The sequence below is a fragment of the Spea bombifrons genome, chromosome 1, assembly GCF_027358695.1.
Source record: "Spea bombifrons isolate aSpeBom1 chromosome 1, aSpeBom1.2.pri, whole genome shotgun sequence".
Lineage (NCBI taxonomy): Eukaryota > Metazoa > Chordata > Amphibia > Anura > Pelobatidae > Spea > Spea bombifrons.
The window spans coordinates 106,325,183-106,345,774 of NC_071087.1; the positions used below are offsets into that span (position 1 = coordinate 106,325,183).

Sequence of the window (20,592 nt, forward strand, 5' to 3'; positions counted from 1 at the left end):
TGGGGGGACAGGTAGTGGAAGTCACTCCTCCAGTTCGGGTAAAAAGGGCGTCTGCTGGCAGTACAATGAAGGGCAGTGTCGTTGGGGGTCGGCGTGCAAGTTCCGCCATGAATGTTCCACTTGTAATGGGTCTCACCCGCTTACCCGTTGTTTTCGGAAGATCAAATCCTCTTCCAAGGCATCCGAGTTTGCTAAAAAGGGGGTCGACTCCGGTGCGCGTAACACAGATGGAGCCGTGGCTGCGTCTGTATCCTAGGGTGGAGGATGCGGACTTGTTGCGTGTCGGTTTCACTGATGGTTTTCATATTCCTTTTGTTGATTCGTTTGGTTTGTCTGTCAGCGGGAATTTGAAATCGGCGTTGGAGCATCCTGATGTGGTGCGTGTTAAGCTGGCGAAGGAAGTGGAGTTGGGTCGGGTGGCTGGCCCGTTTGTTGAATCGCCTTTGGTCAATTTAAGGGTTTCTCCTTTGGGAGTAGTTCCCAAGAAAGAGCCGGGTAAATTCCGGCTTATTCACCATTTGTCCCATCCGCCTGGTTTTTCGGTGAATGATGGGATTGATCCGGAGCTTTGCAGGGTTTCGTATACGTCTTTTGATGCGGCTTTGGGCTGGGTTCGGCATTTTGGACGGGGGGCTCTTTTAGCTAAGGTTGATATAGAGGCCGCCTTTCGGTTGCTGCCCGTTCATCCTTCTTGTTTCCACCTTCTAGGTTGTTTTTGGGATGGTGGGTTTTTCGTTGACAAATGCCTCCCGATGGGGTGTTCCATTTCATGTTCCTTATTTGAGACTTTTAGTTCCTTTGTGGAGTGGGTGGTTCGTGTGGATTCCGGTATTTCTTCGCTTTTGCATTATTTGGATGACTTTTTGTGCATCGGGCCTCCAGATTCGGATGTTTGTGGGGTATTGTTGGCTTCGTTACAATTTTGGGCGGCTGATTTCGGTATTCCCTTGGCGCCTGACAAAACGGAGGGTCCTTGTACGTCGTTGAAATTTCTGGGTATTGAAATTGATACGGTCGACATGGTTTTTCGTTTGCCCCAGGATAAGTTGTTTGATCTGATGGAACATGTTGTGCTGGTCCGGTCCGCGGTTAAGGTGACTTTGCGCCAGTTGCAGTCACTTTTGGGCAAACTTAATTTTGCCTGCCGCATAATGCCCATGGGTCGGATTTTCTGTAGGCGTCTTGCTCTCGCGACGTGTGGCATTAGGGCTCCTCACCATTTCATTAGGGTGACTCGGTCTTTGAAGGAAGATCTGCGGGTTTGGGCATCCTTTTTGCAGGCTTATAATGGCCGTTCGGTGTGGTTGGGATCTGAGGAATTTCATGCCGATTTAGAGCTTTTCACGGATGCAGCCGGCGGTCATGGGTTTGGGGCATTTTATGCGGGCAGGTGGTGTTCGGCTGCTTGGCCTTCTTCATGGGTGCAGGCGGGTTTCACGGCAAACCTTACGCTGTTGGAACTGTTTCCGATTGTGGTTGCTTTGGAGTTGTGGGGTGCCAGTTTGGCGAATAAACAGGTTCTGTTTTTCTGTGACAACATGTCTGTGGTTCAGGTTGTTACCAATCTAACATCTTCTTCCCCCCCTGTCATAGCGCTGGTTAGGCATTTGGTTTTGCTTTGTTTACAGCTTAATGTGTCCTTGCGGATGCGTCATGTTCCAGGTGTTACTAACGATATCGCTGATGCGTTGTCTCGTTTTCAGTGGGACCGTTTCCGGCTGTTAGCTCCTTCGGCAGAGCAGCAGGGTACTCCTTTCCCGGACACGCTGTGGGACTTGGTCTTCGATGTGCCGACGAGCTAATTCGGCGGTCTGTGGCTCCGGGCACGTGGTCCGCGTATTCCGCGGTTTGGGATGATTGGGTGAGATTCTTGGCCTCCGCAGGTATGGACGTTGCGGGTCCTCCAGATGAGGACGCGCTTCTTTGGTTTGTAAGTTTGTCCTTCGTGGACGGGGTGTCTTATTCGTCGATTTCTAAAAAATTGGCAGGTTTGGCTTTTTGTTTTAAGTATTTTAACTTCATTGATATTACCAAATCCTTTAAAGTTAAGCAGGCGTTAAAAGGGTATCGTAAGGGTTTCCTTCGACGGGATGCTCGTCTTCCGGTTTCCTTGTCTTTACTGGTTGATCTGGGGGTGGTTTTATCCTCGGTATGTGTTTCGGCGTACGACTCGGTGTTGTTCCGATTGGCGTTTTCGTGGGCATTTTTTGGTGCTTGTAGGATTGGCGAACTGGTTAGTCCTAGCAGGTCTCGCTGCGGGGGGGTGTTATTGAAGGATGTTAGGGGTTTTCCTACTGCGGTGGAATTTTGGTTGTGGGGGTCCAAAACTGATAAGTCGGGTAAAGGCTTTAAGGTTACTTTGAATAATCTGACTGGGTCCGGTATGTGCCCTGTGGCTTGTTTTTGGGACTTCTTGGGGGTTCGGCCTTCGTCGGGACAGGACGCCCCTCTTTTGATTCATGAGGATGGTTCTGCGCTGTCCCGGTTCCAATTCATTGCCGTGTTTCGGAAGTCGCTTGGGGCTTTGGGATTGTCTGATAAGCGTTACAGCTCCCATTCCTTTAGGATCGGGGCTGCCACTGAGGCGGCTCGCTGGGGCCTCCCTGAGGAGGCTATTAAGAAAATTGGGAGGTGGGAATCTCGTCGTTTTCGTTCATATGTTCGTCCACATTTGTTATGATTTCATTCATTATTTTGGTTGTGTCGTTGTTTAGGTCCTGCAGTGTCCGTCTGGATCTTTGGGCATTCCTTTATTTATTGGGCGTCCAGACGTTCGGATGTTCGTCCCAGCGGGAGACAGCTCGGCTTTCCTCGTTCTCAAGTTCTGTTGCATTGGATTGGCGTTCGCGGAATGGTTTGGTCTCAAGTCTTACCTGAGGTGGTGCGGCGGTCGCGCTGGGCCGGACATCCTGATATTCTCGTACTTCATGCGGGCGGTAATGACCTGGGTTTGGTTCCAATTCGTTGTCTTATCAAAGATATTAAATCTGATTTGTTACGCCTATGGTCGCGTTTTCCGGGTTTAGTTGTGGTTTGGTCGGAAATTGTGCACCGGGTCTCTTGGAGGATGGCTAGATCTACGGCGGCTTTCAATAAGGCTCGCATTAAGGTCAATAAGGCGATTTCGCGTTTTGTTTCACGGAATGGGGGGGTGGTGGTTCGGCATCGCTCTTTAGAGGGTGATAACGCGGATCTTTTGCGTGCGGATGGGGTGCACCTTACCGATATCGGTTTGGATATCCTTTGTTCTGGTTTGCAGGAGGGGATTGAGAAGGCTTTGGTGGTTTGGGGGAGTCGGTCAGTTTAAGGTGTCAAACTGCCCTCCTTGGCGGTGAAGGGGTGGATAAATAAGGTGGGGGGGGAGGTCCGGCCTAGTTAATAGAATTGTTTGTTGCTAATGGGGTCACTTCAACGGCTAGCCAGCAGGTGGTGGTACTTATTGGTTTAGTACATTGGGCCCTCTGAGCTGGTGTTTTGCGGCTAGGGGGTTAGAAAATATCAGTTGGTTTAGGGCTGGTGCTTAGCCGTGGGTGACAGGGTTACCGGTCTTTCCCCCAGTGGTGGTATTATGGAAATATATGTTGATATATTTATCCACTCATGTTAATATTTTTATATCTCATGTTAATAAAGCTGTGGCCTTCTCAATCCAAAAAAAGGTGTCGGTGTGCTTATTGAACAAATAAAATTATGGGAAGGAAAATTGGACTTGCCTAAGTCATGGAAGCCCTGGAAACAATTAGTTGAAGGGCTGCATGACTGGGGCAGTACAGCCTGACCATGAAGAGGTTAACAATTTAATTAGCAGGATTGTTAAAAGGTGGTAGGGAGGTGAAGCAGAGGTCACCAGATTTGGAAAAGGTATAAAAGGTACCTGATTGAGCACATGGCATATTCATTCAGTTAACTAGCTAACCTTGTTGCTGAACACGCCCGCCCGCCCGCCCTGTTTATTGGTGGGGGTTCATGATGTGTTTTTGTCACAGCCAACTATTGGCGGTGAAGGGGTGGATAAATAAGGTGGGGGGGGAGGTCCGGCCTAGTTAATAGAATTGTTTGTTGCTAATGGGGTCACTTCAACGGCTAGCCAGCAGGTGGTGGTACTTATTGGTTTAGTACATTGGGCCCTCTGAGCTGGTGTTTTGCGGCTAGGGGGTTAGAAAATATCAGTTGGTTTAGGGCTGGTGCTTAGCCGTGGGTGACAGGGTTACCGGTCTTTCCCCCAGTGGTGGTATTATGGAAATATATGTTGATATATTTATCCACTCATGTTAATATTTTTATATCTCATGTTAATAAAGCTGTGGCCTTCTCAATCCAAAAAAAGGTGTCGGTGTGCTTATTGAACAAATAAAATTATGGGAAGGAAAATTGGACTTGCCTAAGTCATGATCTCACCTACAATAATATCTGATACCAAATCTCCATTTGTGAACACTAAATATAATATGGACTCCTTATAATTTGGCTCCTCAACTACTTGTTTTAAAGATAATCACAGTGGGGAATTTAGAATATCTGTACTCCTGACACAACCAGCTACTTTTATTTTCCAGTTAACATCATGAAGATTAAAGTAATTAATTATTATATATATATATTGTGTGTGCACGCTAAATAGAAAGGAAAAAATATACAGTATTAGCAAATGCAATTTTAGAAAGTAAATTTCCCTTAAATTCAGTAAAACTTAGTTACATTAAATCAAAGAAAAAAATCTCAGGTGTTCTGTGAACCTCAAGCCTTTTCTGCTGAGAGGCTGCATTTTTACTTTTATTTAATGTGAGAAAGTTCAAATTAATGTCAGGAATATCTACTTTACTGGAGGGTAATGAATAAGTGGAACAGCCTCCCAACAGAAGTGGTAGATGAATTTAAACATGCATGGGATAGGCATATGGACAAGATCAAGGACTGATTAATGTTTGAGTCAATGAACAGATAAAACATGCAGACTAGGTGGGCTGAAAGTTTCTCATCTGCTGTGAAATTGATGTTGTTTTCACATTTGCTACTAGGTAGGCACATTTTTCCATAATACGGAGTATTGGAGTTAAATGTATACTTCATGGGCAGAGGAATTGTTACCAAACTAATACATTTTAGACAATTTTTATAACAGAGCATAATTAATATGCAAATGAGAATTAACAATTTTACCGCCCATATGAAAAGCTGTGCATTCATTTACCTCTACAGACAAGCAAGAAATATAATGTATTACAGCTTCTGTTGCAGGCCCTGTGTACTCTACATGCTTCCTCCACTCTGTCCTGTCATGTTTTTCTCTGCAGCTGCTCTCTTGTGTGCTGACTGTCTCCCCCTCACCTCTATTGCTCTCGCTCCTATCTCTCAGAGTCATTTTTTTCTCTGTAGCTTCACACTCTCTCATAAACCAACTCCCTCCCTCTTCCCTCTCGTGCTCCACCTCCCATCTCTCCTGTCAGTATTGTCTCAGACAATGGCCGGAGAAGGAGTGAAGGTAGGTGAGCAGATAATAAGCAGATACAGGGCAGAGGGAGAGGGCAGGAGGCGCGAAGAGAGAGACTTATTTTTGGGCAAATAACTTTGGCATAATTATGACACCAGGATCATCATAATTCTCTGGTCCTAGTGATCATTTTCATACCAAACTCCACACCTGTATCAGTTGGCACAAGGACACATTTGCATAACACTTGTTATGGTCATGCCTGCATGGCGTGTTTGGTCTCCCTGAAACCAGCACATCACAGGCATAAGGATGCAATGTAGATAGGGCCCAAAAGTTATGTACCCGTCATATTTTGGACATTATGCATTTAATAATTTTACCCTGTGTACCTTGAGACCCTGTCTCCGCACCCCAGGGAGATGTAGCCAGGATGTCTGGCCCTTCACTCTTCCACAGGAATCCCTTCCTGTCCAAGGTGACAATATCCAGCATGGGGTAATCAAGTTTTATTTTGGGTTCTGGCTCCAAAAGGAAAGGTGTGAACAAATGTTACTGGATTTAGCATCAGTAAAATCCCTTAACCCATTCAGTGCCAAGCTCCAGTTACTCATGTCGTGGCATGACAAGATCTTCCATTCCTTTAATTACTTTTGTTGCCTGTCTCTTAACCCTTTCCAGTTCCATAATTTGCATTTTTACATACTACAATTTTAAGTCATCTATACATCTTTACTGGAATCCAGCAGAACTACATGTAACTAAAACTATAATAGCACTAGGATTGGTAAATTAACAACATAGACCAACAAAACCCCCCAAAACAGATAAACTGACTAGTGTATGCTATCCAAAAATATAATTTTAGGCTACTTTCAAATATTTAAAAAAGCTTGTAAAAAGTAAAGGTTCAGCTATGAAGGCAGTTTGTTATGATGTTTCCTCGACGTTTCCTCTTGCACATCAGTATGGCTGCCTTGGGGGGACTTCATGGGGCTTAACAAAGCCAGTGAAAAAAGAAGATAATAGAGAGAAGAACAAGAAGATAAAGATGCCAGAGAAGAAGTGGTGCTGCAAGACATGGAAGCAGTCGGCAGAGAAAGTAGGAAGGTATTCAGAGAGAGTGAATAAGAATGAGAGTGGGAGAATACGTGAGTGAGAGTGTGAGAGAGCTGGAGTGAATGAGCCCACACAATTTGAATGAAAATTCAGAGCTTTTTGCTTTGTTTTCGTGAGGATATTACCTTTTTTTCCAATTAATAAATAAGCTTAAGGTTGGGAAGGTGACATTTCATCTGTAAGAAATAAATCATCCTCCTGTAGTACCAAAACTGAGATACATTTGTGTATCATCCTCTACCATGATAGGAGCAGCAGGGGAAAGGGTGTGCCCAGAAGCTCTACCATTTTGCCTAAGATAACCATCCATGTACTTCCGCAAAAGTGGCAGAGCTGTTGGTGACATCTTCTCCCCAGATTTCAGAATCAATGGAGATGGTATGTCCAGAAGCTGTTTTAATACAGAACTCTTACTACAGTAGATAGAAAAGAACTATATATGTAAACTTATGTGTGTGTAAAACGAGTTAAGCAATCAATAATTTCTATAGTGTCAAATGTCAATGTCAATACAATAATACATCACGGAGCCAAGTATTTATCACTCTCCTCTCTCATCAACTCGCAACTCAGCAGGGACTGCGAAACCTCTCAGAACAGTCTTTTCGAAGAGCCACTTGTATCGGATGCAAGGATACCCTGGATCCGTCCTGGGCCGTCCATGCATGTTCTCGCAAACACAGCAGGTGAAGCTTCAAAATTTGTGGTTGCGGCCTTGGGTTTTTATATGGTCCTTTGCCATTTTGTCGTTATTTATTCAGCACAGTGATCTGTACATGTGGACACCTGGTGTCTAAGTTACAAGTTATATATCTATACTTAACTTATTAACCCTGTCGTGACTGGGCCCAGAACTCATATAATAAAAATTATTTATAGAAGTTCAACCATTTTGCGCAATGATAACCTCGAGTTAACTTCCGCAAAAATGGTGGCACTTCTGGTCTCCTTGATTGGAAGATATTACTGGGAGTGGCCTCTTTTTTGCGGATGTTCATTGATAAATCATGTCCGGGTAGATAAGAAAGACGACAGAAGAAAAAAAAAAAGTTGAAGTGAGTGCTGGAGAAGAACCAGATCTGTGAGCTACCGATTGGTGGAGAATGTAGGGATACATCCAGAGACTGTGAGAGAGACTGTGAGAAGAAAGCTAGTGCTTGAAAAGTATTTCTGTTGCTGTTATAAAATACTCAAATTTTGGTATCTCAGTTTTGGTACTACAGGAGGATCTTTTGTTTCTTATAGATGAAATGTCACCTTCACAATCTTTACATTTTCTATAAATAAAATGTATTCCTTTGGATTCATAAGACTTGGAAACTTAACAAAATATTTTGTTAATTTGTATGAATCTTCAAAAAAGCAAGATTCCCACCGAACGAATGAAAAGCAAAAAGCTTAGAATTTTTGTTTCGAATTTTGTGGGCTCATTCACTTCTACTCTATCACACTCTCATTCAAGTATTCTCATACTGTCATTCTCATTCACTCTCTCTCATGCTCTTTTAATGCCCCCCTGCCTTCTCCAACTACTGCTTCCATGTCTTGCAGCTCCACTTCTTCTCTAGCATCTTCATCTTCTTGTTCTTTTCTTTTCTGTCTTCTTTTTTTGTCAGCATCTTTGTGGGAATGACCTCTCAGTAAACTTCCGCAAAATGCTGGAGCTTCTGGTGACATTCTCTCCCATGATTGGAGGATCAGAGGAAAGAGTGTGCCCAAAAGCTAAGCCATTTTGCCTGAAGATAACCTCCAGTGAACTTATACAAAAATGGTGGCACTTCTGGTTTCCTTCATTGAAAGATGTCCCTGGGAGAGCCAAAATTGTTGCTGAAGTTCACTGAGAGATCATATCTGGGTAGATAAGGAAGAAGATGCTGTGAGATACCGAAGAGGTCAGTGAAGAAGGTAGGGATACATTCAGAGAGTGAATGAGAGTGAGAGAGAAAATGTGAGAGAATGTGCATGTCGTAATTTTCTTTCTGAACTTAAAATGCCACATCCATAGTGAATGGACAGAAAACAAATAATGTTGTCATAAAATGAATGGACAAAAAACGAACAGAAAATTATTTTTGGCCCATTTGTACATTTCTACTATTAATTAAAAAATATATATATATTGCTCCTTTTTGCTGGGCCGGCATTCTCTAATTAATTTCATGTACAGAAATCCTTTTAAACATTCCCCCACAAATGCTTTCTGAGACAATTTAACAATAATCAGCATCTTAACAAATGGGGCAGATATAAGAACATGGTATGAATAATCATATAGATCCTAAGAAAAGGAAGTTAAGATACCTTGTCTACGGTATACAAAAAAACATTCTAATCATATAAGATCTCCATATTATTATGATTTAGTATTGCTGTTAACTGTGCTTCGAGTTCCTGAGAGATTGTTTACTCAGTTGCATAGTTCAATTATGTTTGCATTACAGCAGAAATAAAATTACATTACAGTCAGTATATTGTAACCTTTGTGTACTATGCTTTTTTTTAGATATAAACTTAAATCAATATTAAATGACTTACCATCTCTTCTGTTTAGTCTTGCAAAACCTGCACTATCACTGCTGGACAGTTCTGATGAGCTGCTAAAGGAGGCTGGAGGCAGTGAAGATGCTAGATGACCCTCACAATCATCTGTGTATAAATGAACAAAAACATTTTACATTAGTTTTTTCCTTCTGTAAAATATACATTCAGAGTACTCAAAGAACATTTTGAAACACTGAAAATATACAATATTTGCATATATTACCACATAGCATATATCAACAGCATCAACTACAGTTATACTGTATTTGATGTAACTGGGGAAAGAGAGTCATCTGTGCACTTGTATCAGGGTCATTCTTTGGGGTGTATTTACTAACCTGGAAGTTTGCAGCAGAGGTTACCCTTTGGCTTCCTTATGTATTATTATTAAAGGCCAACCCCAGTGAGTCTCTCCTGCTAGAAGGGTTTGCCCAACACGATGCATAATTCACACATGACTCAGGCACCATCTATTTGATGGATCTAAGGATACTACTGTAGACTCTCCCTCCAACGTCAATAATACACCTAAGATATATTGCAAAATGGTGACCTGACATGTGGGGAACTCATTTTTAGTAAGTTCCCATGCCGTCACCCCCAGATGGCTTGAGAAAACAGGACCTCAGACTGATCCCAGCCCAGGCCATACCTAGGACCAATAGGAGCCATCCTCCCTAAACCCCGTCATTCTCAAAACATTTAAATGCATCATCCTGATCTGGGCTGTACTGAACATTTCTGGAAAGACATCTAACTGATTATACATGACCAGTCCATTCCTTCTTAACAGAGAATGTCAAAATTTTTACCCAGCTTTTGAAAAATCCATAATTTTATTTTCATAATTTGTATATTTAGCAACCTGGATTTTAGCTAACACTGGCTAAAAAAAATCAAGGTTGGCCAACACAGCTTTTTTAGTACAACAATATTTTCTCTCAAGTAATACATTCCTTTGCCCACGTGCATGTGGCGGACATAGATTTACTGTGTGTAATCTGATATCTTTGTACATTCTCTTTTGATATTCTAGTGAATTCTTTCTTACAATCTACCTGTGTTTTTTTGTCCTTAGAGATTGCTTTGAAGATCATGTCGTACTTTAACATGCTTGTCATTGCTTAAAGTGTATATAGTGACATCTGTCATTCCAGATACAATTCGCTAGTCAGATGTGTGTAGCAAGTGAACCTAACAGATGCTGAATATCTCTCTGGGTGTTGTAAGTCAATCCGATTACATTTCATTATGATCTTGAGACAAAGCTGCTGTTTTCACATTTGTTTAATTTGAATGAAAAATGATAGCCCATAATTCGTAAATAAATGGATCTGAAATAATTTGTAAAGACTACCAATCTATGGATTCCTAAAAAAAAAGTTTACTAAATACTTATTTATGTAAATGTTCTATTCTTATATATAGCTATCTAGGTCAAGGTAGTAATACTGGGTAAAAATGTTGTCTGATTGAAAAAACTGTTTTCATTTAGCCCCACACATCAGTTTATAACCTATTTACTGTACAACAATATTCCTCACAGAGCTTCCTTTCTTTGGCCGGAGCATATTTTGGTTTAATTGTGACCACTGGTGGACACACTATCAATGGAATGCAACAGGGACACCAGGGACAACAGGGACACCATGTCCCACTGTCCCCGAGTGTCTTAAAAGTATCTAGAACTGGGATCCAGAAGAAGGAATGTTAACATTGGTGTTTTGTGTTTAAGCCCTATGTAAAGATAAATAAATAAAATTTAAGATGTTACAAAACTACAACATCAAGTGAGAAAGTCAATATAGATTTTTTTAATCAATCTGGGGAACAGACCTCTGAGGTTCCAAAAGCTTATGTAACTTTTTATATTCCTATGCCAATAGAAAGTATCATGATAAAAAGGTTTTGTACCGTGTTAGCCGTTGAGAAAACAGGAGAAAAGTATAGTTAAAATGATACCATTTATTGGCTAACTGAGAGTTTGATTGCGAGCTTTCGAGACCAAGTTGTTAGGTCCCTTCCTCAGGCATTAATGAAGCTAACACAGACTTATCTAAATACAAAAGCACAATTCACACATTAACAAAGACATTAGATAAACACAGAGGTATTGGGGAATTTGTTCAGCAGTAAATTAGTTGGACTAGTAGAGATCCAATGGACAGATATGGTTCAATCAAAGCATGTTGGTCAGTTCACTCCCTGGTTAGAGGGGCCATAAAACCATTAGACATATGCCAGATCCATGAAGGTGTCAAATGTTCCCAGGAATAAGTTGTTTGTAGTGAATTCGAATTGCGGGAGGATTAATGGTTGGTGATGTTATAATGGGAGATGAATTCTCTGTCTCTGTTGAGGCCAGTAATTAGGGTATTAAAACGGTATATTAGTTTGATCTCCCATATCTTTCTCTTCCTCTGGGTGCGGAACGATCCCATCAGTACTGACAGCTTCACATCCTGAATGAAGTGTTCTTCAACAGGTGTATCTACTTTTTTCTGTTTGATGGTATGTCTGTGGGAATTAAACCGTTTGTGTAATGCTTGGCCTGTTTCCCCCACATACATCGCTGTTGGGCATCTAGCACACATGATGAGGTACACCACGTTAGATGATTTGCACGTAAAGCAGCCATTGGTTTTGTGGTGTAAGTGTGAGCCGGGTATCTGTATTTCATCTGTGGGAAGGATGTGTGCACAGGTCTCACATCTCTTTTGTTGGCAGGGAGAGGTACCATTTGCTGTTCGCCTGTGAAGGGTGCTCCTCACTATACATTGTTTGAGATTGGGAGGTTGTTTGAATGAGAGCAGTGGGGGATGTGGGAATATCGTCCGAAGTCTTTCATCAGTGTGCAAGATTTCTTGTAGTTCCTTTGAGATCTTGCGCAGGGCTTCCATTTGTGGATTATAGGTGACCACTAATGGTACTCGATCTCTTTTTTGTGGCTGCTGGTATCTCAGGAGGTTTTCTCTGGGGATATTGATGGCTTTCTGTATTTGGGAGTCTGTGATTTTTGTACTGTACCCATGGTTTATGAATTCCTCCCTTAGATTCTGGAGGTGTTTATCTCTGTCCATAGGATCCGAACAGATGCGGTTATATCGAATAGCTTGACTGTAGATGATTGAGTTTTTGGTATGTCTGGGATGGAAGCTGTTGTGTTTCAGATAGGTTGGTCTATCTGTTGGTTTGCGGTAGAGTGAAGTCTGAATGGACTTGTTCTTTATGTGGATGGTAGTGTCCAGGAACTGGATGTTAGTGCGGGAGTAGCTCAGTTTCAGCTTTATAGTGGGATGAAAGGCATTGTAGCCTTCATGAAATCTGAGGAGTTCCTCTTCGCTACCAGTCCAGATGATTAGTATATCGTCGATGTAGCGGAGATATACCAGCGGTTTGTTGTGGCAGGTGGAGATGTAGTCCTCCTCCAGTCTGGTCATGAATAAATTGGCATATTGTGGTGCCATTCGTGTGCCCATTGCGGTCCCCATTTTTTGGAGATAAAAGTCCTGTCCAAATGTGAAGTAGTTGTGGTTGAGGATAAAATGTATTAGTTGTGTAATGGGTTCCATTCCTAGGTTCTCCTGTTCTAGGTATTTGCGGCAGGCTGCTATACCGTCACGATGGGGAATGTTGGTGTAGAGGGATTCTACATCCATGGTAGCAAGAATGGTGCCCTCAGGAACTGTGCCGATGTTGGTAAGTTTGTTGAGAAGATCGGTGGTGTCTTGGAGGTAACTGGGCAATCCCTTTACTAAGGGTTTAAGGATTTTTTCAACCCAGCCAGAAATATTTTCTGTAAGGGTTCCGACTCCTGAAATGATGGGTCTTCCGGGGTTTCCCTCTTTGTGTATTTTGGGGAGCATGTAGAATGAGCCCACTTTGGGGTCAGTTGGCACCAAGCCTTCCACCTGTTGTCTGATGTTGGGCGGCAGTGCTTTTATGGTATTCTTGAGTGTTTTGGTATAGGCGTTTGTGGGGTCCTCCTGAAGTTGGATGTAGTGTCTGTCATCAGAGAGTTGTCTGTATGCTTCTTTTTTGTAATCCTCAGTGTCCATAATTACTACAGCACCTCCCTTATCTGCTGGTTTAATTGTAATTTCTTGATTGTTCTTAAGTGATCGAATGGCCTTCTGTTCCTTCTTAGTTAGGTTGGCAGTTTGTTTGGTATTTTTCTCTAATATTTCCGAGTTGACTCTGTGTCTAAAGCTCTCTATATATCGGTCGAGTGTAGGGTTATATCCTGGTTTTGGAGTCCAAGTGGATTTCTTTGTAGTCAATTTGTTGTGTCTTTCCATAGTGTCACTGGTTGCATTGTCCGTTCTGTCATAGAAAGTATCAACTTCAACTAATTTTAAAGCAGGAGGCAAGTTGTTCTCTAAGACACAAATGTCAGAAAGACATATTATGTTTTACTTCATTTCACTCATAAAAATGTGCAGCACTAAAGTAAAGTTAAAATGGATCCAGCAGACTTAGATATTATTTATTCATTTGCAACTCCCGCGGCATATTTATATTTCAGATACTTTATTCAAGTGGGATTTAGGCTTATTCAGATTTAAAGAATACAAGAAGTGTTGCACGAAGAGAAAACAAGCAATATAATATGCTTTTAGCTTGACTCCACAGAGTAAAATGTTTCTGTGTAGTGTATAATTAATAATCCTTTAATTGCAAGTGTGGATAGCAAATCATTTATTTTGCAAGTGTTCTCACTGGTGAGCACTTCAAGAGTTAAAAATTATGCACCAACCAAACAAATCTTATCTGTACTTATTTTGTGGGGTTTTAGTTTATTAAAATATATAAAACGTTACTTTTCTACTTTATTGTACATTTGTACAATAATTTCTTTTGCATGTTTACATGTTCTATTAAGTAAAGTAAATATGCATGTGTATTTACACTCAGTGGCCACTTTATTAGGTACACCTGTTCAACTGTTTGGTAACACAAATGGCTAATCAGCCAATCATAGAGCAGCAACTCAATGCATTTAGGCATGTAGACGCTGAAGTTTAAACCGAGTGTCAGAATGGGAAAGAAAGGGGATTTAAGTGACTTTGAACGTGGCAATGGTGTTGGGGGCATTTTCTTGGCACACTTTGGGCCTCTTAGTACCAATTGAGCATTGTTTAAACGTGACAGCCTACCTGAGTATTGTTGCCGACCATGTCCATCCCTTTATGACCACACCATGTCACAAAGCTCACATCATCTCAAACTGGTTTCATGAAGATGACAGTGAGTTCACTGTACTCCAATGGCCTCAACAGTCACCAGATCTCAATCAAATTGAGCACCTTTGGGATGTGGTGGAACGGGAGATTCACATCATGAATGTGCAGCCAACAAATATGCAGCAACTTCATGATGACAGGTACATATGGACCAAAATCTCTGAGAAATGTTTCAAGCACCTTCTAGAAAGTATGCCACAAAGAATGAAGGCAGTTCTGAAGGCAAAAGGGGTCCAACCCGGTACTAGTGAGGTGTACCTAATAAAGTGGCCAGTGAGCGTATATATCTACGCCTACACAATCTATATATTGTGTCAAATTATACACGCTGAACTGTTCTAATACAAAATTAATAAATACTATACTTATATGAAAACGATATTAACAACTGATAAAATAGTACATTTTTTTCTAGCTGAGAATACATTGGCTAAATTCTACAGTGTATACTCAATTAATAGTCCTTCCCAAATCGCCAGCTGTTATATTTAGATTTACAACATTACTGAAGTTTTATTGAAACTGAATAAATCCCTGTGTACCGTCCATGTCTTTCTGCTTAATTAGCACTGCTTAAAGAACAGACAATTTAAAAAAGCAAAGCATGGTTTATGCCATATTTCAATATCAACAAGACAAATAGCAATTGCTTGTACATTGTATGTGATATAATTTTCGCTTGCAAAATGCATTGTAGTAAAGTAAAAATAATTGGAACCAACATGTGCAGAACTAACCTGAATGTAGTTTTAATTTGACAGTAATGATCTTCTTTCTATACAGGTCTAAGTAGTAAAACGGTACTTGGCTGGATTTTGCTTTTCCCCATAGCATTAACACAGTAATTATTTTAGTAAACTAAAATAAAGGATAACATAACATAAGGTATGTTGAAAACATTCCTGTTTTGAAAAGATTGCACTTTTGTAAAATATAGCATTCCCATTTTTGTTATAATTGTGAACATGTGTTTGACTACATTACACAAAATCATAAGTGGAAAAAAACAATAGTGCATGTGTATAAATCATCACTAATAGCTTGGTTAAATTTCACAAGTTTATATCCATTCTATTGTACATATAATAATATGACTAGGCAAGCAGTCAGTCAGAGTTAAGTGAAAGGATCAAAATGAAGAGCTAAGCTGGAACCAAAACCATAGCCTCAATTGCATAGTACTTGTTTTTTTTCTATGTTGGTCTGTCACTCTGCAACTATTGATAAGTCTTCTATGTGGGACTGTGTCAAAAGCATTACTGAAATCTACACAAGCAATGTCTACTGCCCCACCTTGATCTATTATTTTAATAACCCAGCCAAAAAATCTATACGATTAGCTTGGCCTGATTTCCCTAAAGTAAACCTGATCTTGAAATCCATATGATTTTAGATGTTCAACAATCCTATACTTTAACACAAAGTTTTCACTAATTTCTACTGAGACTTCTACAAGACTTATTGGCCTATAGTTGACTGACTCCTTCCTTCTATCTTTCTTGTGAATGAACACAACATTTGCTAGTTTTCAATTTTCTGGGACTACCTCTTTAACAATGATTGGGTAAATAACTCCATTAACAGTTTTGCTAGTACACCACTAAGCTCTATTAATAACTTAGGATGCATCCAATCAGGCCCCATCAACTAATTTGTCTTTACCTTAGACAGCTGAAGTAGAACCTCTTCCTCTATAAATTCATATGTATTAAATGACTTGTTTTTTTCCCTAACTGTGGTCCTATTCCTTCATCTGTAAAAACTAAACAAAAATATTAGTTAAGGCTAGACCCTTATCATCTTTTACATACCTTCCTTCTTTTTATTTCCCTTTTTTCTCTCCTGTGTATGCTTCGGAAGCAATTATAACTAGTTTTGCCTCTTTCTGCTTAATTTTAAAGATCTGTCTATCTTTCGCACCCTGGGTTTTTTTTATTTATAATTACATTTTTTTTTACTATTTTGACCACTTCTGCAGAGCACCACAGTGCTTTCTTCATTTTTTTTGCTCTTACCGGCAAGCCTAATGCAATTTTCTGTAGCCTTCAAGAATTCAACTTTTAAATAATCCCATTTCTCCTGGACTCCATTTAAACTGCCCAAGTCTGATAATGGCATATTCTAATTTTAGAAAAGTAATTTTTTTCTAAAATCGAAAACGTTTGATTTTGTGTGGTATGACGCAGGCATTGTTCTTATTAAACCACATAGGCTGATGATCACTAGATCCCATACATTCACCTACAGAGGGTCTATAAATCACATCTACACAAGTTCCCGTACAATTACTAAACATAACCTAAACTGACTCAATGTTCACCTTACTAACTTGTGTTAGGTTAGATTTCATGCTATCCTTCATATTCATCTCATGGCCAACATTCTCCCTTTCTTGCATTCCCTGTGTTTTCTATATAGAGTATACTCCGGTATTGCTATGTTTCGGTACCTTGTTTTCATTACATTTACATTCTCAGTTGCCATTATTGTAAAAAAAAATGGATCGTATACCCTAAATTGTGAGCATTTGTAGACATGACTCCAAGCTTGTATTTTTTAACACACATAGTACAGGAATCTTCTGTCCTAATTTTGGAGGGTCACACCTCTTAGCAATATGTTTATAGACTCCTCCCTATTATCTGTACTAACCAAGCCCACCAGATCCACCAACCTGGGTACTAATTAAACCTTCCCTTTCTATACTTTCTAGTAGTCCAACGCTTTCCTCACCAGCAGTTGGCAGCTAGGCCCCTCTCGCGGTGAGCGTTCACGTCGTGGCAGGATCTTGTGCACGCACACGAAAGGTTGCCATGAGTGATGTCATCAGTCCAATTTTATGCAGTTTTCACCTTTAGTGAACCCAGATGCGCCCTATGAAGGCCGAATCGCCACTCTTCTGTTTGCCCTTGGTTGGTGTAATTGTCATGTGCTTGTGACCCAGTGATAATTCTACGTATTTGACCCGGTTTGCCCATGACCTTGCTTCTGGCTTCTGTTCCTGTTTGGTTTGACCCAGGTTGATCTCATTGACTCGGCTTGTCCTTAGACTTTGATTCTTCCTCTCGACTTGGCTATGACGCTCTGGTTGTGTGGTCTTGCTTCCAGTCTGGTTTATGCTATTGGTTTCCAGTCCAAGGGCCACATATGGATTCCGCAGCGTTTGGCCACAATCTGTCCACCTTGCATTAAGAGTCTGGACCATAGTATGCACCCGTTCGCCAAACTCTACATACTCTGCTCAGCCTATTAGCCCAGTCTTTACATCTGCCTCCTCCAGCTGGCTGTAGGGGTTTCCTGAACCAATGCTATATCCATCTTGAAATGTCTCCTCACCTCTTTACCACAGACAAGGCTAGAGTGGGGTACATAATTCTCCTGTTTACTGACTGGATCCTGCTTGGGAATCTCATATTGGGAAATAAATATTCCGCTGCTCAATAGCTATTCAGACTTTGTAACTTCTATTTGTTAAATTTTTGACCAGCCTGACAGAAGCCATAACCCTTTTCCAGTTTGTTCTCTTTCTCTGGCAGGGCTACCGTTCTCTCTCTGATTATTCCATAGAATTCCGTACCCTGACTGCTGAGGTGAACTGGAATAATGAGGCTCTGGTCGCTGCATTTATTCAAGGAGTCTCTGACTGTCTCTGAAATTGCAGCCAAAGACGTTCCTTCTGACCTTGAGACCCTTATTCCATTTGTGGGTCGAGTAGATCTCTGGCTTAGGAATCGTCAAGTACATTGTGAACATCAGAAAATATCCTTTGTTTGCCTAACTCCCTCCTTTTCTCCTCCTCAAGAGCCTTCACAACCTCCAAAGCAACCTATGCAGATTGGGACTACCTGTCAGGCCCCATATTACAGCAGGAACCTGTGACCAAGCTGTGGGCTGCACTCAGTGTTCCCTCTAAGCTGTGCGCTTGTGCGCACACATAGTTTTTTAAGAGAGCGCACACGTCCAAAAATTGTGCGCGCAATCAGTTTTTTTAAAACTTTATGCGGCACAGATATTGTGCGCACAAAATTTTTGCGCTGTGAAATTTTCTGCGCACGCCAACTAACAAAAATTAGATGGAACATTGGCTGCACTCCCAGTATAAATTTCAGGGTGCCATGCATCAGTATACAGCCATCTCTGTGTAGCCCTGATGACTTCTCTGAGGCGACCAACTGCCCAGGGAACCATAGAAGAAGAAAAGGGGTAGAGCCTCAGTACTTAAATGCACACTGACATGAAATGATCCACAGGTGCAAAAAGAAGTGGAGCCAATCTGCAGTCGTATAAATCTTCCACAAACCCTCAGGTCAGTGCTTGTTTGTTCGACCAAAAGAGTCTCTCATACAGAACTTTAACTCCTGGAGCCTTCCCAGGCCAAGTTTCGGCATCAGGAGTTATATTGGTCGCCAGGCAGGGACCTGCACTGGCATCAACCAATGAAGGGCAGCTGCTCGTTAACAACGTATTAACCCCTGCTAAAGAAAATGTGAAAAAAGAAGAAAAAAACAAACACGAAGAACGTACATTAATATTCACCTGAAAAGAACATTAGAACGGGCAAATATTCATTAAATACAAAGGTTTTTTTTTTTCACAAAGATGAACACAAAGGGGAACACGAAGACTTGGCTGATGCCAAAGTCTAGAAACCAGCCACAAGGGAACAAATCTGAAATGTTTTTTTCATCTTAAATATGTAACTGTGGTAATGCACAGATTTTGAAACAAGGACTGGATCATTGGATCTGCAGTGATACAACAAGAGACACCTAAAGTAAGTCTAAATTCATATCAAAATAGTTCAGTAAGTACATTAATGGTGCTAGTTAAATGATTTGCAAAAGTATGGAAAAGGGAATGGCAGGACAAGGGCCCAGGTAGTCATGGAGGAGCCCTGATGCAGGGGATCTAATGGTGTATGTCTGTATCCCACAATGCAAAGTGACGGGTAGGTAGGTTGAGAATAGCAAACACATACAAGACTGAATGTATTTGAACCAGTCTATATGGGATTGTGATGGCAGATCAGGTAAATGCAAACAGCCCTTTACAAAAAGAGATATTGTACAGACAAAGGCAGGATACAGACTTCGGACACAGGTCTTGGAGCGGATAGGGATGCTTTCCCTTGCTTTCACCAAGCATCAGAAGAAAGTATTTAAAGAACTTTATAGAATTAAGGACATAATCATAAAACCTGCAGATAAGGGTGGAGGTATAGTCATTCAGGTATAAACTATTCAGACTATCAATCAGAAGCTTAACAATTAGGGGATGATGATGGTTACATACTTTTAGACTCTGACGCCACCCTATATCTCCAAAGGGATTTACACAATAAAACAGATTATGGATATGAACAAAGCTGGATTTTCGGCACAATACATAGATGTATTTTTATTACCGTGAGTTTTCAAAATTAATTCATATAAAAAGGATACATTTGATTTCACAAAACAAGTTACACCAGGTTGTACTTATAAACAACAAGGATTATTTCTTAGTCACTGAAGTATCCAGCTTTTATCCCACTAACATCAGGCTTGCACACTATTAATAATGTCAAAACCATGATGAAAGACTACATATTTTTATGTTGAAAAGAAAATCTGTAAACAAATTCAGGGCAACACAATGGAAAGCAACATGGCCCCACCGTGCCTTAACTTATTTATGTAAGATTATGAAGAAACAAATATCTACTCATCCTGTGAATATAAAAACATTATCTGATATTTCTGTTTTATTGATGGTATATTCTTTATCTGACAGGGTTCTGAATCTATATCGACTGGCTTTATTAATTACCTTCATCCAGGTAAACTGAGGACTAAAGTTTACAGAAAAGAAACAGACAAAAACACTATACTAAATCCTAATAGTCTTCACACTTCAGGGCAGAATCTAAAGGACTTACTGGTGAGGGATGATCACCCTAAACACTATAGTCCTACGCCGACCCATTTCTTGTCTTTTTTAACCGTACACATCTATAAAATATCAAATACAATCCTGCATTACCTGTCAAACCACACGTGATCTATCTAATTAAATATCCTTGTGGACTCTTATACAGTATGTCAGCAAGACTGTACAAAAATTAAAGTTCTGTTTCATTAAACAGAGGAGCGTCATTTAAATGGCACAATAAACCACCAGCATTGTAAAACACTGCAAAGAAACACATTTTATTTGTTCTTTGAGTGTTCTGGGTATAGAGCATGTACCATTCGAGGAGAAGGGATTTAGGAGAGATAC

At 40.7% G+C, this 20,592-nt stretch overlaps 1 protein-coding gene across 1 annotated transcript in view; it reads right to left on the reverse strand.

Moving 5' to 3' along the window:
* Window positions 1–20,592, reverse strand: part of CNTNAP4 (contactin associated protein family member 4) — a 143,152-nt gene that overhangs the window by 105,527 nt on the left and 17,033 nt on the right. The window contains exon 2 of the mRNA XM_053467680.1: window positions 9,086–9,196. Within this exon, the coding sequence (XP_053323655.1) occupies window positions 9,086–9,196 (111 nt within the window). The remainder of the gene's footprint in view (window positions 1–9,085; window positions 9,197–20,592) is intronic.